General features: G+C 37.2%; 1 protein-coding gene across 1 annotated transcript in view; it reads left to right on the top strand.

Moving 5' to 3' along the window:
* The first annotated feature begins 11,677 nt into the window (after positions 1 to 11,677).
* The window catches only part of KIF6 (kinesin family member 6), a 125,947-nt gene continuing 113,545 nt past the window's right edge, over positions 11,678 to 24,079 (top strand). The window contains 3 exon segments of the mRNA XM_032216948.1: positions 11,678 to 11,794; positions 12,959 to 13,068; positions 18,654 to 18,728. Of these exon segments, the coding sequence (XP_032072839.1) occupies positions 11,729 to 11,794; positions 12,959 to 13,068; positions 18,654 to 18,728 (251 nt within the window). The 5' untranslated portion in view covers positions 11,678 to 11,728.

Raw genomic sequence — 24,079 nt, 5'->3', positions numbered from 1 at the left:
TCCACCGCCGTAGATCCAGCCGAGACACAGGGGGATTACTTGGTAAACCATCTCTGGGTTGAGTTCCAGGATGTTGCCTCTGGGATGTGGACAAGGCCATTCGAGCTGTAAGTGCCTCCACCTGTATTCTGGACCCGTGTCCCTCCTGGCTGGTTGCCAACAGCAGGGAGGTGACACATGGCTGGATCCAGGCGGTCGTGACCGCCTCCCTTCGGGAGGGGCACTTCCCCGCCGCACTTAAGACGGCGGTGGTGAGACCCCTCCTGAAGAAACCATCCTTGGATCCAGCCATTTTAAACAACTATCGTCCTGTCTCCAACCTCCCCTTTATTGGGAAGGTTGTCGAGAAGGTGGTGGCCTTCCAGCTTCAACGGGCCTTGGAGGAAGCTAGCTATCTTGACCCCTTCCAGTCCGGCTTCAGACCCGGTTACAGCACTGAAACCGCTTTGGTCGCATTGACCGATGATCTCTGGAGGGCCAGAGATGGAGGCCATGCGTCCATCCTGGTTCTCCTTGACCTCTCAGCGGCTTTCGATACCATCGACCATGGTATCCTTCTGCGACGACTGCGGGAGGTGGGGGTGGGAGGCACTGTTTTGCAGTGGTTCTCCTCCTACCTCTCGGACAGGTCGCAGTCGGTGTTGGTCGGGGGGCAGAGATCGTCCCTGAGGCCCCTAACATATGGGGTGCCGCAGGGTTCGGTCTTATCCCCCCTACTATTTAACATTTACATGAAACCGCTGGGCGAGATCATCCGGAGGCACGGGATAAAATACCATCAATATGCGGACGATACACAACTGTATCTGTCCGCCCCGTGCCAACTCAATGAAGCGGTGGACGTGATGAACCGGGGCCTTGAGGCCGTTAAGAACTGGATGAGCGCTAACAAACTGGTACTCAACCCGGACAAGACCGAGTGGCTGTTGTGTTTCCCTCCCAACAATTTGGCTGACATTCCAACACTCAGGCTGGGGGGTCAAATTTTATACCCCTCAGATAGGGTCCGTAATTTAGGAGTCCTCCTGGATCCACAGCTGACTTTTAACCATCAGTTGTCGGCTGTGACCAGGGGGGCATTTGCCCAGGTCCGCCTGGTCCGCCAGTTACGGCCCTACCTGAACCGGGAGGCTCTCACAACAGTCACTCGAGCCCTTGTGATCTCTAGGCTGGAATACTGCAATGGGCTCTACATGGGATTGCCCTTGAAGTGCATCCGGCGACTGCAGTTAGTCCAGAATGCAGCCGCGCGAGTGATAGTGGGCGCACCGCGGTTCGCCCACATTACACCCATCCTCCGCGAGCTGCACTGGCTACCTGTCGGTCTCCGGGTGCGCTTCAGGGTATTGATGACCACCTTTAAAGCACTCCATGGTAGTGGATCTGGGTACTTGAGAGACCGCCTTCTGCCGATTACCTCCCTTCGACCGATTAGATCGCACAGATTGGGCCTCCTCCGGATTCCATCTGCCAGTCCATGTCGACTGGCGACTACACGGAGGAGAGCCTTTTCTGTTGCAGCTCCGACCCTGTGGAACGATCTCCCCGTTGAGATTCGTACCCTCACCACCATCCAGACCTTCCGCACGGCCCTTAAGACCTGGCTCTCCCAGCAGGCCTGGGGATAAGTTTTTAAATTACCCGCCCGAGTGTTGACTGTTGAATGCAAGTTGGTGTTTTATTATCTATCTTGTTTACTCACTGTTTGTCTTGTATTATTGCACCCCCTTCCCGTGATTGTAAGCCGCCCTGAGTCCCCTCAGGGAGAAGGGCGGCCTATAAATCGTAATAAATGTCTAAAAAAATGTCTAAATGTCCATTAGTGTTTTTAGTGAGGTCTGCAGGGGCAAATCCAAAAAGTAAAAAAAATATGGTTCCACTGGAGAATCAAAGCTCTACCTCTTTGTGTGTAATATCAACATATCTACAAAAATATGGCAGTCATTACTGCCTTTTTGACTTTTTTTTTATCCATCTGCAATGTCAAATATTATGTCAAATATTCTTGCTTTGACATAAGAATATTTAATTATTAAAAGAGGTATATTGATTTCTCATCCCACTCTAACCCTAATTAAACAAGTAATGATTTATTTATGGGGTACATTATTTTAGTGGGTCACAGTATGAGATTATATTGGGCTGCAGATTTAAATGCAGGCAGGCAAGAGGCAGCGACCCCACAGAAGAAATGTGTTATGGCAAACATTTTAGAAGGGACGTTCACTACTTTCTTGGACTGTAAAGACAGCAGGTGGTGGTAGGAAAATAATGTATCTTCAGACTTAAAAAATTCCATTAATGTATCTTTATAATAAAGTATAACTAGTACTTCTAGATGTGTGCTTCTTGTCTGGATTACCTCACCAGGCTGACCTCAATTCCAGAAGTCTAAAAGTCTAGCTATCCCTTCACTTTCTCTCCCTTTGTTTAGGGAAGGTCTCTTCTGAGATATCTGCAATGCCCACATTTCTTCTGGTGGGTTCAGCTAGCTGTTGTCTGACTTGTGTAATCTGCAGCTCTTCTACCTGTCTTCCAAGGTCATTTTCACTTACCATCACATAGTGACACAACACTTGTGGAATCCTATAATAATCATATTTTAACTTTGGCTCAGTTTACTGTTGGTATCCAGCTACTGAAAGTGATAAATCAATTTTCTGTCTGTCAGTTCCATTTATTTAAAACTCAAGTATTTACAGGACTGCTCTTCACAGTATCTTTCTACATATTTTGCTTTTCAAAAGGGATCTTTCTCCCACCCTACAAAATGAATGGTATACAAAATAGTGCCTCTTGGTGGTACCATTCAGACAGTGGCTGTCTATGCCCCTTACATGCCTAATTTATTTCTCCTCTTTTATTCCACAGGCAAAACTTGTACTTATATTTTCACAAAGAAACTGAAATAATATATATAGCTTATATGCTATTATTTTTGGGTTTTTGTAATTAATGTTGTGTGAAATATTTATAATCTTTACAGTAATTGTTAGCCATCTTGTGCATTTCTACTACGAGAAGAAAATTAGAATACAAATATTTAATAAAATAAATTTGCAAAATCCTGCTATAATATATATTATTATATTCAAAGGTTGGCTTGCCTTTTAAAAACTCTTCACTCCTTCTAACACAATAAGTCTCTGATTATTAATAAGTCAAAATGAAAGATCATGGTTTTCATAAAATAAGTCATTAAAAGTCATCAAATAATTCACAGAAAATCACAGTAATAAATGGCTATTAAATATTGAAAATAGAGCAAGTCAATACTTTTCCTTATTTGGAATAGACGTCTCTGAGACTGGATTTTGGCTTTCTCAATATCAAAAGAACTCACTCACATATGCATTTTATTGCTGAAATTAATAAATACCTTTTATCTAGGTTTCTTAGCTACAATTATTAAGGCATGCAAAATTAAACTTATCCTTATGCTCTTATATGGAACAGCTAAAGGTTGGAGCTTAAAACACATACCATTACTAAAGCAAATGCAGTAAAAGCATCTGAGAAGTATTTGAGATGTGGCTAAAAGAATCTCAGCTGCTGCAATTATAGACAAATTGAGAATTTATATTACTTAGTCTAAAATCAGAATATAAAGTTATTGGTGCAAAATCAATGCTATGAAAGCTGACAGCTCCGTATTGGGTCTGATAAAATATACTAAAACCCCAAATACAGACCTCTTGGATTGTACAATTCACAAACCATATCAACAGGTTGTGGTCTCCCTGTTTTCTGCCCATCTGTCTCTGGAAAACATTTTTTTTAAAATAGTGCACAAATAATTTTGGACATAGACATACAAATAATAATTTTGGACATACAAATAATAATTTTGGACATACAAATAATAATTTTGGACATAGAAAGGCAGAGATATAGCTACCTTCAATAAGGTTGCCACAATGAAATGGATGAGCCATTGGTCATCACCCAAATTGTAAAATATTTAAAATACAAACATATCCAAGGTTCTTAGGGGGATATTTACTTGAGTGAGTTTTGAGTGAGCTGGACACAATGGTTAAAAATTGAAAGTTTTAACCAAATTCCTTATGGCAAACCTATTAGTATTGTGAAGCTCTAGAGACAGATAAAAGATACAGCAAATACATTATTTGAATGTCAACAATTTAAGAAAGAGAGATTTTGGATCATACATTAGAATAGATGAATGACTCATGGGATCCTTACATTAAAACAAAATATTTCACATGTGATTAGCATCGAAATAGTACATAGAACACAGCCCTTATCTGAACAAAACATTACAATCGAGAATTGCATATATAGATCAATTGGGGTAAATTGTAGTGGGGAGAATTTGATTTTCACTTTGTTTTAGTTCTGCCTTTTACTCTATTTTGTAACACATAGTCTTTTTTATTTTCATTCTGATTAGCCTAATGGCTAATCAATAAATTATTCTCATTAGGATTAATTTCTCTCTATAGAACTTTTGTTTTGGCTCTGCTAATTTGGCAAGACTGGGAGCAAAGAGGACAGAATTATTATTAAAACAGGTCCACATCAAAAGTCAACAAATAAGTAGTGAAATTTACTATGGTAAAAATGAGAAAAAAAGGGAGGTTTTAAATCTAGGAAAATTTAAACACGATTTAAACCCATTGTAGATTACGATTACTATATATCAGTGATGGCAAACCTTTCTGTTGTTAGGTGCCAAAAATGCGAGGGCGTGCACGTGATATGTGCTGGCACCCATAATACAAAGCCCATCCCCACATGTGCATGCATGCCCAAACCCCCCCTCCCACGCTTCCCCCATGTGTGCCACACTGCTAACCTCCAAGCTGCCCTTGGTATATCCTCCGGGAGGCCGGGGGAGGCAGTTTTTGCCCTCTCCAGGTCCCAGAAAAGCCTCTGGAGCCAGGGGAGGGCGAAAAACAAGCCAACTGGGCCAACTGGAAGTTCATTTCCATTCTGTTTGGTCCTTTTTCACCCTCCCCAGACTCCGTAGGCTTTCCTGGAGCTTGGGGAGGGTGAAAACGGCATCCCCAGACCCTCCAAACAGCCAAAATTCAGCTGGCTGGCGCACACAGCTTGTGTGTTGGCAGATATGGCTCTGCGCACCACCTGTAGCACATGTGCCATAGGTTCACCATCACGGCTATATATCATGTTGTAGACGATAATCTTTGTTATTAGGGCTTTGTTTGTAGTAAAAGCAACTCACGTATATGTCTAAGATTTGTTCTTGCTTTTTCCACTACTATCTGTGCTACCACTACTACTAATATTGCCACTACTACTGAGTGGTGGCTGAACGTCTAGAGAGAGATTTATTTCTGTGACTTGGATAAAGCTCTGCCCAGATGGCTGATTCATATGAAATTGTTAAACATTAGAACAACTTTTGCATATCTTGGATAAATGCCCCAAATGAGGTTTGAACCAATTACTTGTTTTTATTTTGTATCCCACAACAATGAACATGGAAACCACAAAATTTGCATTATCATCCTAGTTCATCTTGAAAAATGTTATCAAACCAAATGTTTAATTCTCAGAAAGTATCTAGCATGTAAAGTAGTTGTCAACCAACAAGAAAGGGGGTCAAAATTAGTGATGTACAAGTCTGTCACTTTGCTTTCTTATTTTTTTAATACAAATAAATTTCCATTACATTTATAAAGAACTTCATATTTTTTTCTAGTAAGTAAAAAATAAACCTGTCAGCCAAGCCCATCTATACCAGCCAAGTTCAATATTTACAACACTATGGGGATCAAGTTATATTTACTTTACCATGGGGCTGTGAAAAGCAAAGACAGGGAATCAGAATTCAGCACCCAGATGTTTAAGAATTCAATATTCAAATCCCTCTGGCTGTCTGGACAAACTTATTTTATTACTTCCCGGTCTGATTATTTGTTCCATTCATAAGACTCTATAAATCTATACATTTAATTTTTTATACATTTATAAGGAATTTACCATTTTGCTCAGTTCTTAGATAAAAAACAATCAAAAAATTGAACTTATTCCCATTTCTGGCATTGGGCTCTTGCTAGGCTTGGAACTTGGAAGGTCTATAGAGAACCGTCATGAAAGACTTCATGGTCTGAAGACTGCTATTTCCAGGCCTAAACAGACAATCACAAGGGAACCTGATGATTGGATTCACACCAAAGACTGGAGCATCACTGGTTTTAGCCTTAATGTTTTTAGATTTATTTTTATGAACAACTTAAGGTAGTGAACACACCTAATGCACTTTCCTCCTCCTATTTTCCCCACAACAATCCTGTGAGATGAGTTGAGCTAAGAGAGATCAGCTGGTCCAAAGTCACCCAGTCAAAGGCTGGACTACAGGTAGTCCTTGACTTATGACCATAATTGAGCCCACAATTTCAGTCGTAAGTCATTGGAGTCGTAAAGCAAATGCTGCCTCTGCAAAGAAGTTGAAGAAACAGCAGGCCATATAGTTAGCTGCTGCAAGAAAATCATGCAGACTGACTACAAACAACATGACAAAACAGCAACAATAGTCCCTTGGAAGATTTGCAAGAAAAATCACCTCCCTGCAAGCAAGAATTCATATGAGGTGTAATTAATAAACTAATGGAAATATTTTATGGCAGATTAAAGCTCTCTGAATAGCCTTGACCAAACCGATGTTACCTTATAATATGGCTTCAACCGATTCAATTATATAATTTGGACTTTAAAAAAATCTATTAAAAATCTATGACCTTTTCGAATGAGATTCTTTATGTTCTTATTTTGGGGTCCATTTGTAGAGGAAGGGTGGAACAGTTGAAATCTTGGCATATTTTAGGGTCCAGATATATTGTATAATGCTGCCATTGTCTGGATTCTTACATTGTATTAAGTCGCATAGTTTTTGGCTTGGTTTTGACTGTGCATATTACAATTACTGTATTTAAAGTTAAATACATCATGATTTAGCACACTATGTCAATCTAGTCATTCAGTTAAATATAGTGTTTCCTATTTATAGACATTCTACATCAACAGACAATTTTATATTAATACCTGCAGTTGTTAGTATTAGTTTACAGCTCAAAAAAGTGCAGATAGACATAAGAGACTCGTGCAGTTTTAAAAATTGCAAATGTATATAGAAATAGGAGAAGGCAACAAATTTACATTGGAAAAATGAAAAGTGCAATAAAATTAGAATTGACAAATATTTTCATTTGTAGATACTATTAGAAAATGTACATACTGATGGGAATTTATCAGCCTTTTCATCTCATAGTGTGCTCTAGACTTCATTGTACTCCCCACAGACTTTTCAGTTCATTAAATACCATTTACTACATCTAAAATTATTATAAGAAAGTTTCCATGCCAGAACATACAAGAAGCCTTTGTAGGATTCATAACTCTTTTGTGAAGGAAGAGTTGTTAACAATCTCATAAATTATTACCCTGATTTTTTTTTCTGTTTATTCCTTTGCAGTTTGATAGCTCATGCTTGCATTTGCTTCCCATTAGGATCACAACAATTTATATCATTGCTTTTTGAACTGTGGATAGTTCTATGTTTTGACTCCAAACAATATCAACAACAGAGGGCAAAGAGGAATATGGCAAGCCGCCCAGAAAAAACAAGCTGAGTAGACTTGGGAATTGGACACAAAGACAATAAGCCTTCAAGCCAGTCTTTGTTAAATAGTTTTATATGCATTGGAGATGAATTATGGTTTAATATATGCCACATAGAGATTTATGAATGTTAACAGGACCTTTACCTAAATCATAGATTTATGCAATGTCTACATTCAGATTACCATGTGCTCTTCCCCAAAAAAAGAAAGATACAATGGCTAATGAGTGGGAACACTGTGATTATGAAGAACAAGTAATGTATATTTTTAGAACACATTTATAGGTTGAATTGTGAAAAAGAAATTCTATTTTCTCTTAAAGGTAAAGGTTCCCCTTGAACTTATGTGCTAGTCGTTCCCAACTCTAGGGGGCGGTGCTCATCTCTGTTGCAAAGCCGAAGAACCAGCACTGTCCAAAGACATCTCCATGGTCTTGTGGCTAGCATGACTAAATGCTGAAGGCGCACGGAACACTGTTACCTTCCCTCAAAAGGTGGTCCCTATTTTTCTACTTGCGTTTTTTGATGTGCTTTCGAACTGCAAGGTTGGCAGAAGCTGGGACAAGTAACGGGAGCTCACTCCTTTACGTGGCACTAGGGATTTGAACTGCCGACCTTTGGGATCGACAAGTTCAGCGTCTTGAGGCACCACCTCCCTATTATTTTCTCTTAGGTCTACTCTATAGATCTTGTGGACATCCATGAAACTGAATACCAGATTTCTCAGTTTTTTAGCATTGCTTCACAGCTAATGTTGGCTGTGACAAATTGTAACAAACTACTGGACTAGTTTTTGAAGTCCTCTTTGAAATAATGAATACACTCACAACGCAATAAGGGAACCTATGTTTAAAAGTACAACACAGTAAAGTTATTTGTAGAAAATAACAGTTAGGATAGCTGAATATTTCATTTATTTGATTTTTTAATTAAAATTTTCTAAAATTAGCAAATTTGTTTTTTTTAAAGTTGCCCTAATATTCTCATAGCCCTTAATTTACACATTTGAGACCAGTTATCCTCCACATTTTGTTGATAGAGAATAACCATTCTTTTTATGGACCAAGAAATATGTTATATCCATTAGTAAATTATGAGAAACCAGTTTTTAGAGTAAATTCTAAATTAAATTTTGGAATGGCAAAGGGCAAATTGCTATCAACAAAACTACACAAACACATACATGATCACATCCAGAATCAATCCTGACTTGGATTTTTTTTTAAAATCTCTTCAAAAATATATATTCTTATGTATAAGTGATTCTACTATCTGTTTGACATTTTCCAGGCATATTTTGATCTTTGATAAAAGAAAGCAGATTCTAGTTTGCAATTAAAGACTAATGGTCATTAGTACAGAAAGATGGGATAAAACTTCCTGATACAGAGAATATTTTGGTAAAAAAAATTAATAGTTTAGGATTCAATCTTTTTTAAATATCCTATCTAGTTGTACAACACTGTCATGGCAGGATTATCTAATTAAAACTCTTGTAGATTAAAACAAGGGCCATTACATTATGTGATTATGAGCTAATTTTCTTCCACTGCCAGATAAATGATGCCCTTTCAGAAAATATTTGGGAGAAGTACTAAGAAAAATATCAAAATACGGTATGTATGTTTCTATAAAATATTAAGATTTTAAAACAATGAAGCAAATTTCCAATGTGACATCCTTGTAGTCAAATGGATTAATTCAAAATTTAATACCATTCTAAGATACAAACAGATTATCACACCTGCAAATTCACAAATTATCTTAAAAGGTCTCTGGATTTAGATTCACAGATCATAATCATAATCTGGTTTAGCTCTTTGAGCCACAACTTAGTGTAGTATGTAAATTTACGTAACCTAATTGCCTGAGATAGTATAGTTCAATGAAATCAAGAATATTGATTACACAATTCATTCCATTCCTTTTATGTCATATCCCAAAGGTGCTTTTTCAAGAGGCAACTGAACTTTCTGGTTTTTCTTTGAAGACATTTTACTTCTCATCCAAGAAACTGAGGAGCTGAAGAAGCCTCTTGTATGGTCCAGCTGCCTCTTGAAAAAGCACCTTTGGGAATCATGACCTGGATGGCTGACAATCTCCAGACTTTTATGTCATAGTTCACCAAACAATTCATTAATAGATTGGTCTGATGCATATGTTGAAGCATAAACATGACTTATTTTTAGTTTTATGTACTATGCAAAACCAGTCACTATTTGTTATTGTATCATGGTTCATAGTTTACCATATTATGTTGGACTATCATAAACTGGAGTTAAATTATCTTCAAATCATTTAAGATTATATTAAAACAAATTCCATTTCCATACTTTCTTCATAGAAGTACTCAGAAAAGTATATAAGAACTGCAGCAAATAAACTGAGAAATAAATATATAAATTACCTAGGTGGGTAAAGGACTGCCAGATCTAGACTACAAGAAGATACTTGAACAAGAAGTAAGTAGAAATAGAATTATTGAAGTTCAGATCAGAGTTACTGAAAAATCATCACAAAAGATCCTTTTCTGTTGTGGCTCCTCCCCTCTGGAACATGCCCCCCCCCCCGTCACATTCACTCCCATCCTTTTACCCTTGCTCTCTCTCTCTCTCTCCATCCTGCTTACTTTTAATTATTGTTTTAATGTTTTATACTATATTTTATACAATATCTATGAGCCGGTAGAGTCGCCTTTGACAAGATGGCTGGCATACAAGTTTAATAAATAATTGTAATATGGATCTGTATCTGAAAAGAAAGAATATTCTTTTTGTAAGGATTTTTATCATCTAGCTCTTTTTCTCTTTTTCTTTTACATTCTCAAATCAGTGTCAACTCCTGGCAATTGCCTGGGCCAGTTTTCTTGGCAAAGTTTTTCGGAAATAGTTTACCATTGCCTTCTTCCCAGGGCTGAGAGAAAGTGACTGGTCTTTGTGCCTAATGTAGGCCTAGAACTCATACTCTTCCACAGTTTCCTGATGTCTTAACCACTATCAAAGCTGTACTATATTAAAATACAACATATAAGCATGTGGTACTTTCCGTATATGAAATACATGCAATATTGTAATATAATTACTAATATTAAAACTGCTATTTAGATACAACTGTTATTTTGTTCTGGTACAAATTATGAAGACAATCAAAGTTACTACTCTCCTAACAAATTTGGGATTTGAGCAACTCAACTTTTTCATAAAAACGTATATGTTTCATGTTAAAAAGACAAACAAGTCTCATTTTAAAATGCCCAACTTGCTACATACAGGGCATTTTTGAAGAACATATTTTAATGTTCCACAAACTACTAAACACAAGAGATGGGTGAAGTAATTCCCCATAAGAAACATTAGTTCCTTTAAATCAACATGCTCCCCACAGTAACAATAAAAAAAAGATATTAAGTAGGAAAAAGATCATGAAATGACACATTGCAAAATATTACAGGTAGGTCTGGTGTTGTGTGAACCCAAGCAATTTTGATTTATTCTATAAATCTATATGGAAGCTATATGCAAGACATAAGCAATCATCCTGAAAGTAGAATAGATAAGATTTCCACGTATGCAGTTGGCATGCATGGTTCCTTAAATCAGCACGAAACGCCCGTATTTCTTTTAATCCCTACGGAATAAGGATATTATTTGAAGCTCAGACAGACTCCTTTCAGAGGCTACTTCTGAGCTTGGGGCTCAGATCTGATCCTGATTCCTGATCCAAAATCCTCCAACTCCATTACCTAGGAGTCATCATGATTAAAAGGAGCTTACTTTCAGCTAGCCATCACTAACACAGCGTCCATCGATCTTTTTTTTTAATTGACGTCCACCCTCCATGACAACACATGCTGTTTGTGACAAAAAAAAAAAGAGCGAAACGTTTCTTTAAGTAATGAAAAAACCGCAAACGCGGCACAGATTTTTTCTCTTTCAACTTAAATATTCAAACTAATTAACGGAGGACGCTCAGCTCCCACGTGCGCTGGGCGGGGAGTGTTTCCTCAATCGGCCGCTATGCCGCAAGGCACGACGGGTAGTGTTCCTTGGTTACCGTTGCTAGGGCCGGCCTTGCGCCCGCTCGCTTGTTTCTTGACCACGAAGAACTTGATTCGCGGAGATGGTGAAGCAGACGATCCAGATTTATGCCCGGGTGAAACCTTTGGGCAAGAGGCAGACCCTCGGGGTAGGTGAAGAACAGAACTCATCAAGCCGGGCCGGACACGGTGTTAGGGAGAAAACAGTGGGTGAGAGCCAGGCCAGAACCTCCGAAATATTGTCCCAAAGGTGCTTTAAAAGCCATGACCAGGATGAGTGAGAATCTCCATAGATACCGCGAAATCTTGAAAGATGGAGAGACTGAGCGGGGAATAGAACAGGGTTCATTAGGTTTGGCATGTTTAAGATGTGTGGACGTCATCTGCCAGAATTTTCCAACCAGCATGACTTAGGAGGAAATCCACACTTAAAAATGTCCAAAATTCAGAAATAAAGTATTTGAATAGAGTGCACCTTGCTCGAAGGTGATGGATGAGATGAGCGAAGGCTTTTTGTGGATGGTGGAGTGGAGAAAGTAAACTGGACCCAACGCAGGACTTGGGTAGCTCTTCCCCAAGAAGAGAAGGACCTGGCTGTTTTGGAAAATGCATGGCTAAATTTGAAGCTGGCTGCAGGCAAGCTCAGATGTCCATATTATAATGTAATTCTTTTTTAATCTCTCTTTCTACTCTGGTATCCTGAGCAAACTCTACAAAGAATATTTTTTTTAAAAAAAATCAGCTAAAACTGACAATTGAGTACCTGCTACAATTATTTCCCAACTGTAAGCAAAGTGAAAGAGGTTATTTATTTAGAAATTGTTTAACTGTTGAGAGGCTGTACTCATTTTGCTGCAGTGAATTAATGGTTGGGATTCCGAAATGTGATGAAATGGAATTATTTTGATTGCTATAACTTTGATAGGTGGGCAGCTTTGTTATTTAACTTTTCTTCAGCCTTACATTCAGAATTGCTTGCCCTACTTAATTTAAACTGAGTCTAAAGAAAATAAAACTTGGAATCTTATTCATAGACTTTATTCAAAACTATATACTAGTGAAATGCAGTGATTACTTATACTAAATTTCAAATTAGCTATTTTACTGTAAAGTATACGGAATAGTATGCATTTAACTCATTCCCATATTTTAGCGTTATTTTACCTAGAGTTAGATCTCTTGTACACTTGTTTAGGAGAATTGCTTGCTAATCTAGTCCTATTATAATTATCCTATTGAAACATGTGGCTAAATCATGGAATGTTTACATTAATTAATAGAAATATTTTCAAAAGGTTACATGTATTTTGCAGATATATTCAGTTGATGAAAATGAGACATCAGGATTTGGTCTGGAAATTATTGTACCACGTGATTTGTCGGATGGATTTGTCAATAACAAACGAGAAAGCTATAAGTTTAAGTAAGTAACTTTAATACTTAGGTTGTTTGCACATTATTATAAAATGTTTAACCATTTTATCATACATTTCCAATTTTTTAATTTTATTTATTTGTTAAATTTATTTGCCACCCATCTCATTTCAAAATTACTCTTGCTGTTTTTATTTATGAATGTTTAAAATATTGTTTTACATTTCTAAAACCTTCAAATGTTATGTAGTTTAAATTTCACTCTAAGTACAAAGTTGATATCTCACCAAACCATTTTACATAAATAGTACATATTTATGTTGTTTATAACAGGAAAATCAATTAAATCACATTTCTACTTCTGAATGAATAAAAAAAAACAAAATCACAAGTAATCTTCAACTTATGGCTGGACTCCAAAAATATGACATGACCCAGATTTGAAGTTCCAATGTCTACCCTACCCATCGTCCCCATGATCATAATTTAGGTACTTGCAATGGTTTGCATGCATAGTTGTTTGTAGCCCCTCCCCCAGCCTGCTGCAGTCATTTGACCGCAATTTATATTGTTTTTGCTGAAAACCAATGTTTACTTATTGTTTTTGGCAAAAACCACGCCATAGCAAACAATGGTTTGCATAACAGCTGTAGCATTTGCTTTATGTTTATGGTGTTCACTTAATAACCAATGCAAAAAAGGCCATAAAATTGGGTGGCATCACATGCTGATCAGAGGTGGGTTGCTCCTGGTTCGAGTGAACTGGTAGTAGTGATTGGGCTTGGGTCACCAAACCGGTAGTGACAGCTGGCTGGCTACATCCCTGAAACGGTCCGTTCAGATGCTTGCCCTGCCTCGCCTTCGCCACATGCATCCACAGAACTGCCTCCTCCTGCCTACACATAGGTAAGCAGTATTCACGCTAGCCTAGTCCCCTCTCCCCATTGGCCAGCGTCTCCTGAATCTACTGCCGTTGCAGCCCAGCAAGCTTCACATGCTGGAGAGGGTGGTGGCGGAAGAAGAGAGCAGCGGGAGGAGAGGGCAGTGGCGGCGGGAGGAGAGGGCAGTGGAGGAGGGGACGGCAAGGTTAGCATGCTCCCAGCCACATCCTGCGGAGCCTCTGTCAGCTGGCTCAGGGCAGTGGGCTCAGCTGCAGCCCAGATGAGCTGAGGAACTGCAGGGAGCCTCCCGCGTGTTGCAGAGGGGAGCCAGTCTTTGTCCGCGCCAGGCAGCTGTTCAGGCAGTCCCACCAACCGGGAACCTTCGGAGGCAACTGGCCCTTTGCCAGCCAAAGGCTGAACGAAGTACTCCTCTTGGTGGGGCAGCCGTTCTAGCCCGCTCCTGGCCTGAAGCCTCGTGTTCCCCCTGCCTGGCCAATCATGTCTCACCTGCACCGGGAGGCATCTGGTGGCGCTGGTGGGTCTCCCTGGCGATGGCTGGTTGGCTGTTGCACCGCTGGAGCCAGCTGAGCACACAGGCCACTCCAGGAATCCCGAGGGCTCGGCTCAAAGGCACGCCAGGACATTTTGCTTCAGTGCTGGTTTTCCCGGGCAGACAGAGCAAGAGCCCAGGGCCAAACCCATCGGCCACATACGCCACTTCAAGAGCAGGCTGCTTGGCTCGCCCCCAATGCTGTCCAGGAGACAGCAAAGAGCCCTGGCCTGGCACTCCCTCACTTGTCAAATATTTTTGCCACCATTTTGGTGGGCGTGACTTGATGGGGGCTCATGTGACTGAGTGTGCGTGAGTGACATCAAGTTAGCCACATCTACTCAGTCACATGCCTCCCCACCTAGCCATGGCCAAAGAACCGGTAGTAAAAAAAAATTGGAACCTACCACTGATGCTGATGCGTTTAATATAACTTACAAGTGAAAGTATGGACTCTGCTTCAGTTGTAAACTGTTTAGTGGTGTAGTCTATCCTCCTGTCAGAAATGAACTGTTTTCTCAATTTTGATATAAATTACAGGAGATATATCTGATTTCTGACAAGTATCAGGTACTTCTGAGAAGTATCAACTGAAAACCATTTTTCTCTTTCATAAATCCATAGTAGCCCCTCAGATATTTGTTAATGGCTAATATCCTACTTGACTTTTCTGAAGACTGCTTTCTTCAGATGTTCAATTCCTTTAATTTTTTTCTTACAGGACATGTTTTTGACTATGTTGCCTTTCTATAAATATGTTCCAAATAGTGCTACATACCCAACAATAGACTTTTAACATCTTTCTTAAAAGATACCATAAAGTTCCTTTATAAGGTTTCTGTTACAGCACTTAAAACTTTTTTTCTTAAAGTAACTACATTCAGATTGTGCTTGTCCTTATGGTTTTGACAAAACAGAAAAGATTGTGAAAAACTATCTTTTAATCCAATGTACCTTTATTGGAAAATAAACTTGATGGATTTGGATATGAAATGTGTTTATTTGTAGCCCGCTTTGTATATATAACAGTAGTATGGAAATTACTGTCGGAACACATTTTTTCTTTATTATGCTGCTTTCCTTCCCAGAATTCTCTTGGACTGGGTGTGAAGTTCTTTGATGTTCAAGGACAGGAGACACCACAAGCATAGCAAACCTGTACAAAATATTTGATTGCAACAATCAGCTTCCCCAACAACAGGCTATTTATCATTCTCTAGGTCAACTCCACCCTTTTGGGTTTTGCAACGTGTTGTTGCCACATAAGTATGTCTGTAAGAGTCCTTTAATACTTATTTTCTTACTATATTTAATTCAAACTAAAGTCTCAAAGACTTTACAAAATAACATACAGTTTTTGCCTTTTCCAAACATTCTTATACTAATTGGGATGAGGTGCTATTTCAGTGTGGTTGTTCCTCTTCTAGCTGCTACTGGGCTCCCAGCAAAACTCAGGCATTTGCCTCATTATAATAGCTGCCAATCTCTGCTTCCCAGCATTCACCTTTCCTGCTACATACACTCCTTTCCCACTCTGCTTAACATTTGCTTTTGTAAGCTCAAAAGACTGGATAGGGCGAGGCTGCCTCTAGATGTAAACGCTAATGTGAAAATACCAGGGTGTGGCAGTTAGCCAGGCAGCTGGAAGACCAGCTTGAATGCCTATGAGTACAATTCTGAGGTAATGGGAAATGGATGAATGACAGGGGGTGGGGGAGGTTTCTAAATGGGTACAACTAATTTTGAAAAGAGCAGACAACCCCTCACAGGAAGAGGAAGTAGAAAACATTCAAATAAAATTTAGGGATAAGGGAGGTGAGAACAAGCAGAAGTCTGTTTTGTTAATATTAAATACTAATTTTTAAAGTATGAGGCATCAATATTAGTAGCTTAGAAATGAACTTTTAATCAGCTGGTGCATAACTTTTTCTGTGCATGTATGTATGTATGACTTATGTATAATAAGTCATCCATATTTTTATGTAGCCCATAAAAATATGGATGACTTATAATTCCCTAATAGGTACCAGTAATTGGGATGAAAAGCAAACAGAAGTACATTACTTTTACACACCCACACACATACACAAACCAGTGAATTATAATAATACTAAAGAGAGGGTCATGATCAAAAACAATCAAAATCTACTCAATATTTGGAATCTTAACCCTGGGTTGAAAAAAGTAATAAAATAAGTTTTCAGCAGTTTTCTGAAGATTAGCAGGATGCAGGGAGGGGGGAGATTAAATTTTAATATAATAATACAATAGCAGAGTTGGAAGGGATCTTGGAGGTCTTCTAGTCCAACCCCCTGCCTAGGCAGGAAACCCTATACCATTTCAGACAAATGACTATCCAACATCTTCTTAAAGACTTCCAGTGTTGGGGCATTCACAACTTCTGGAGGCAAGCTGTTCCACTGATTAATTGTTCTGATGGTCAGGAAATTTCTCTAAGTTGTTCTCTAAGTTCTCTAAGTTCTAAGTTGCTTCTCTCCTTGATTAGTTTCCACCCATTGCTTCTTGTTCTACCCTCAGGTGCCTTGGAAAATAGTTTGCCTCCTTCTTCTTTGTGGCAACCCCTGAAATATTGGAACATTGCTATCATGTTTCCCCTAGTCCTTCTTTCTATTAAACTAGACATACCCAGTTCCTACAACCATTCTTCATATGTTTTAGTCTCCAGTCCCCTAATCATCTTTGTTGCTCTCTCTGCACTCTTTCTAGAGTTTCCACATCTTTTCTACATCGTGGGACCAAAACTGAATGCAGTACTCCAAGTGTGGCCTTACCAAGGCATTATAAAGTGGTATTAACACTTCACGTGATCTTGATTCTATCCCTCTGTTTATGCAGCCTAGAACTGTGTTGGCTTTTTTGGCAACTGCTGCCCACTGCTGGCTCATATTTAAATGGTTGTCCACTAGGACTCCAAGATCCCTTTCACAGTTACTACTGATGAGCAAGGTACCACCTATACTATACCTGTGCATTTCGTTTTTGTTGCCTAAATGTAGAACCTTACTCTTTTCACCATTGAATTTCATTTTATTAGATAGTGCCCAATGTTCAAGTTTTAAAGGAGATCCTTGACCTAAAACACATAGTTCCATGGCCTTGAATATGGCAATTTCTAATTGAAGGAAGGCAATTTCTAATTGAATGCCCTGCACATGGATGTTCCTGCGCAGCCCACATATCTCCATGCCATAGTGATACTTGTATATTCAGATTTCTTCCCCTTCATATCCCCCTCCCCTCCTCCCCATTCCACTACTATTGTCAGTGAAAAGTTTCACTTGGCTCTATAGCAGGAAAGAAGAGATATATGTCTCATTCTTTCCTCCTAGAAAAGAAAATTAATTTTGATTTTATTTTCATTTGTTTTACATGTAAGGAAAAAGGTTCTGTGAACATCATATCGATGGCCCAAATTTTAATATAAGCATCATCATCTATTCCTCTTTCCCTCTTCTATCTCACCTTCCCAACTAAATAAAAAAAATCTTTTTCAGCACTTCTAGTGAAGTGGAATAGGAGCTACAGGTGCCTAGTGATTAAATAAAATCAGTTAGTCTTTAATGTAGCACAATACTCTATTGTCCATTGTAATGGATCAACAGAATGCTTTTAAGTCATTTGCACTTGAACAAAATAGGTTCTTTTAATGGTGGGAGAGCAGAGAGAGAGATAAACATGTATTAAGAAGTTTTTATAGAGATGCTAAAACATTAATAATTTATTGATCTTAGTTTATGGAAATAAGGCATAAGACTTAAAGTATTTGACTCGCTGTTAAGTAAGTTCCTTGATGTTGCTTTTCTCTTCCAGAAAAGAAAACTGAAAATAGTTTGCAGTGTTTATATATTCTGTTTTATTTTAGTGTTTCTTAAACATGCTCATGTGTGGGCCCTTGGAAATGTTGATCCCCATGACAGTAGTAAAGTATGTTTGCTTTTTCTAAGCAGTAACATTTTATCACAATATTTTATTGTATATATTTTGTAAGCAGTAGTGTTTAAAGTCCTTTGTGGATTCAGTAGCACAATAATGTAGTGTGGAAAAAGCTACAGGAGAAAATTGTTCAGGATTATGTAAAGCAATGATGTCAACAGTAAACATTGATTTACTTTTAAATAAAAAAAAGAAAATGAATCAAGTATTGTTGAAGATTTTGCATGACTAATTATTTATAATTTGCAGATTTCAGAAAGTATTTGATCAGGAATCAAAACAAGATGATATTTTTGAAACTATTGCCAAGCCAGTTGCAGAATGGTAAGTTTGATTCTTTTTAATGATCCATTTAGCTTTTTAATCAATAAAGCCAGTTTGTGATAATGAACATTAGTTTTTTTAAAAAATTGGATGGTAGAGTTCCTTGAATAGTTTCTCTTATTCCTTTTTTGGTAAATATTTGATAGCAAAAGGCATATGAGATTCAAAATGATATGCATTTTGTTAAAAATAATAAAATACCTGATAGAGTGTAATAAAGCAAGATTCACAAGTGAAACAAAGTACAATATAATTTAGTGTATTGTAGTACATAATGGTATGTATACGAGAGCCAGTTTGGTGTAGTAGAGACTGTGCACAAAGCTGGCTGGGAAATTTTGGGACAGTTACTCTCTCAGCCCTAGGAGGAAGCAATCTTAAACTACTGAAAATATTGCTAAGAAGTCTACAAGTTGTCAGTGTTCCAAATATCATCCAGAATTAAATCAGAGTCCAAGGCAGAGCTTTCCTCAAAGTTCCAATTTAATAAGAGAGATATGTTGGCACATCTATGGGAAACCTGAATCTGAAAGCTTCCTGGAGTTCCCATCCAGTTGAAAGTTCATGATCTTGTCCCCACACCCACAAGTCCATCACATAGTCCAAATTTCCTCTGCCACACTGGCATTTCCACCCATCTAGTTCCAGTCAGGTGCAGCGGTACAGAGACAAAGAATGACCTTGGGCTTCTAGAAAGGAATGTTTTATTTTGACAACAACACATTCTACAATTGTACTCCTTACTATTCCCCCTCCCAATTACCCCACTAATGAAACAGCATAGTAAAATGAGAGAGAGTGTGGCAGGCCAAAAATCCTAAAAGGAATATGACTGCAGGTCTGACACAAGTATTTCTCCAGACAGTTCTCAAGAGTCAAGGCTGACTTGAAAAAAGTGTGTGTGTTTTAATCAAGTATGGGTTAGTGTTGTAAATTCCGTATTCCAAAAAGTTTTTGAAAATATTAGGTTTATATATTGGAAATGTGAAAAAAGATAAATTCACATTTGCAAAGCACATTTATAATTAAAGGGAAATGTGTATTCATATTAATGGAAAGTAAGTATATCAATCCATTATGCTCATTTTCAGACAATATTCCCTTGAATACAAATTTTGAGATCAAAAAGAAAAGTATGTTTAACTTTCAGAGTTTGTATCTAGTTTTGATCAGATATAAGATTACGTACAAGATGGCCATTGGTCTGTTGATATACATAATTTCTTATAATATTTTATAATGTCTTTTTTGTACTTTGATAGGCCTTTATAGGTTTATACGGCATGTCTTGTGCATTGTTTGATCCAGGATGGAACAACTGGTGCATCTTGCACACCTTAGTCTCCATCCTTTTTCTTTCACTTTTCCTACAGCCCATTTTCTCAAATTTTTAGTCTTTGGATTTGCAGTTTTGATTATAGCTGTCTTCTCTTTCTATATTGCCATTCTTATACTATGTATGGTAGATCTAAACTTGCAACAGTTCATTTAGGGACTGTTCAACATTACAGTGGCACTGAAAAATAATCAGGTGTTCTAGTACATTCATTAGCTTTAATATGACCTCTTTCTGACAAAATCTAACTGCATATAGCAGGAATCAGCCAGGACTTGCTACAGTCAGTGAAATAAAGATTAAACTTCTTATATTCTTTTGTTCTCTCCATTCTCTATCTTATAAGAACATCAGTTCAAGGTTCACCTTTTTTTATTTTTCAAAATGGTTAACTAGATGTCTCTATGCTACTTTTGGCAGGAGATAGAGACACACTCTTTCCTGCCATTGTTCTCCTACAACTCATTTGTAGGCATACTGGTCTCAAATCTGCAGTAATACGGAGTCTTCAAACCATCTAACACATAAACTGCTTAAGTTAGTTTATGACTTGCTACCTGGTAGTTGCTCTTGAGAGCATCTTGAGTAAACCTAAAAAAGCAGTATAAAGTATAAATAGGCACATTAATTATAACTTTTTTGATGATGTAAGGATTGTCTATATATGCTCCTCCACCTCTTTGCTTATTCAAATATCTGAGGTAATTTTATCATACAAAGATAGAGCCTTTTTGGTTCAAAATATCTTTGCTTGGTTTTGGTATGCTGCATATATATGGACTTTAAGTCTCAGAATGCTCAGCAATGGTCATTTTGGCACAGAATTCTGAGAGTTTCAATTCATAAAACTAGAAGATTCCCAAATTAGGGAAAGCAATCTAAATACATTATTCTTCTCAGTCTACGAAGTAAAAAAAACAAACAGTATAAATAAATTGAATACAAATTTGGAAGTAATTCAGAAACTATTCTGATGAATTTATATTTAGTATAATCTTAATTAAGAATTATACAAATTGCATTTCAAATAACACTGATACCATTAGGATAGAACTAAAATGAATTTTATGACTTTTGCTTTTTATATCAACAGATAACAATTCAAAGACCTTGGCCTTCTCTGAAGAGCTTTGAATGCCTAGAGACAGAAATCCCATTTCATTCTATGACAATTGGATACTTTCTATTCTTATGATATATATATATTTTGTCAAATGAAGGAGATAGAAATCACTGGAATATGTTCTGATAATGTTTTGTACAGCACAATGTTTGCAAGTGCACTTTGATAAACATCTCTGCACAATCTTTTTATCCTGTGCAAATTACATGTTTCTTGAAGCATAACCAATCTTTATTGCAATAAGAAGTCAAGCTAGTTGTGGATATGGAGAGCATTTTCTTCTGTTTTCTTGTGGATTGAGTAAAGTGTATTCAGAACAAAGCTGTTTTGGGCTCAGTAATAATATAAATGGATAGCTCAAATATCATTTGAAACCATTTTAATTTTTCAGTTAAATTCTTTATTTTGTTCATTGTTCATATTGAGGGATCCTTGGTGCTTTCTGAGCTTGGTTATTTTCTTGCAAACATTTCATTACCCAAGCTAGGTCTAGCACTGATGATGTTACCTAGTTTGTGTAATGAAATGTTTCTGAAAAGTTCAAAAAGCACCAAGGACCCCTCATTTAAACCATGAGCTATAAATATTCTTCATTATTCGTATTCATATTTGAGAATGCAAGGATCCTCTTATATCTGATTCTTCCAAACATCACTTTTCACTCTCTTTGGAGATGCAGTAAACAGTGATAGTTCAGAAAGAACACATAATTTATAAGAACAATGTTGCAACAGCTAGTACATACTTCTGAAGTTATATTGCTTGTTTCCAAACTTCTGTTCTTTTTTTAATAATAAAATTGCAGGATGTGTTCACTTCTTAGTAATTTCAGTTTTATTGCAACATATCTTGTTATCTCAACAATGCTTTGTAAGTGCTATTTTAAAATAACATCGTGTACACATATAATTTCAAAATATTTTATTTACAATGCTTTCATATTGTAGTGGTGTTTGCTAATAATATATTTTGGCTGTTTTTATTTATATTCAAATATGTCAAAATTCCTCGTTAAAATTAATTGTTGCTATTTTGGTATCGTGTAGTTCCTCATGAGGATTTTTTAGATTACAAAAATAGATTCATTATTAATTTGGTAGCTCATTAACTGAACATATTCCTGAAGAAAAAAAGGATCAGTAAGGGAAGGAGGAGCTTTGCTGATCTACTTCCAGGAAAATAACAAAGCAGAAATGTCAGTGAAGTTTCTCAGTAGCATTCCAAAGCTATTTGTTGTATGATTACATGGAAAGTAAATTACAACAAAATAAATCCACAGCAATAGCAGAACAATAAAAGAAGGAACATATATGTCATTAATTATAGATTTAGATTGCTGGCATAATGTGTTCATTTTTTCTCCTTTTTGTATTTCTTTGAACTTTTTTCTCTGTTGTAATATATAGTTTGTTTTAATGTTTAAGGTTGCAATTTACTCTGGTTGGGAGTTAAATCCCACTGAACATACTGTTTCTGTTTAGAATTTCAGAGTTAGTTATTTCTGACTAGTATTGGGCTTTTACTGCCTGTTTTAGACCACTTAAATTTTACTAGCCACATTTAAAAGGGTTCACTAGATACCAAAAATATCAATAACACTTAGAAAGCACTGTGAAGCGGTATATAAATCTAAGTAGTTTACAGAGTCAGCATATTGTCCCCAACCATCTGAGTCCTCATTTTACCGACCTCGGAAGGATGGAAGCTGAGTCAACCTTGAGCTAGTAGAAATCAAACTGCTGAATTTGTGGCAGCCAGCAGTCAGCAGAAGTAGCCTGCAGTATTGCATTCTCTAAACACTGCGCCACCATGGCTCTATCCTTTCTCTCGAGACATTATAGGCTTTGTCCAGTGTTATAATTCTATGTTGTTTTTCAATGTGCTTTTGAAAAAGTTGATCACCAGTTTCTATTTTAGTATTAGTAAATTAGTAAATTGTTAGATTCTCCAAACTCAGATCCAAGGATCAAAAGTGGGTTTTGTCACATGAACCTGACCAATCATAACTCACTGAGATGTCAAATACATATTTTTATAACTTTGAAACAAAACTTAAGTATTTTGTTCAGTGAGGAAAATGTAGTTGCGTGTGATTTTTTTCTACTTTTGTAGTGTTGTTGTGGGATAAAATTATATATATTATTGACATTCATTGGAATTGCCCAATAACCAAAGCTAAAATAAAAATGTGTATAAAAGTATGATTTTATATTTTGATTTATAAATTTAATGCATCAAATTATAGATGACAAAGGCATAATCCCACTGTATTTATATTTGGGGGGTGGGGGGTGGTGGTGTTACTAATCTAATTCCTATTTAGTGGACTAATATTGCTACTCCTTTGAAAGTCCTAAGAATATTGTTCTTAAAATGGAGATATATCTTTCTGTATATCTATCAATATATCTGTATATCTAGAGAAATAGAAATGAAGCACAGCATGATGTATTAGTTTTTGTCAATCCAATTATTTATTTATTGCAGACACTACAGTACCTTCAAAGAAGCCAAACCATAGCTATGTACCTGATATGACCAGATGGAGTATATAGAAATCAAATTGAATATATTGTTGGTACAAAGAGGTAGAATGGCACAGTTGTAATAGTAAAGATGTAACAAGGGGGTGTCTGTGGGACAGCTTACAAAAAGCTTACAAACTCCTTGCATTTACATTCCAAGTCAAGATTGTCAAATGAGAGTCAAAGTCAAAATGGGAGAACAGAACTAACCAGTTTCCATGATATGATTTTGAACATATAACCACAATTTTCAAAGATAACATTGGAAATTATTTTGAAGTTCTGAACTTTGTTAAATAGAGAACCAGAGGAACTGTGGAATGAAATTTTTAAAATTATTAAGGAAGAATGTGAAGATTGCCAAAGA

This window comes from Thamnophis elegans, chromosome 4 (genome assembly GCF_009769535.1).
Source record: "Thamnophis elegans isolate rThaEle1 chromosome 4, rThaEle1.pri, whole genome shotgun sequence".
Lineage (NCBI taxonomy): Eukaryota > Metazoa > Chordata > Lepidosauria > Squamata > Colubridae > Thamnophis > Thamnophis elegans.
The sequence above is the reverse complement of the archived record's forward strand: the minus strand, read 5'-3'. Positions and strand labels throughout refer to the sequence as shown.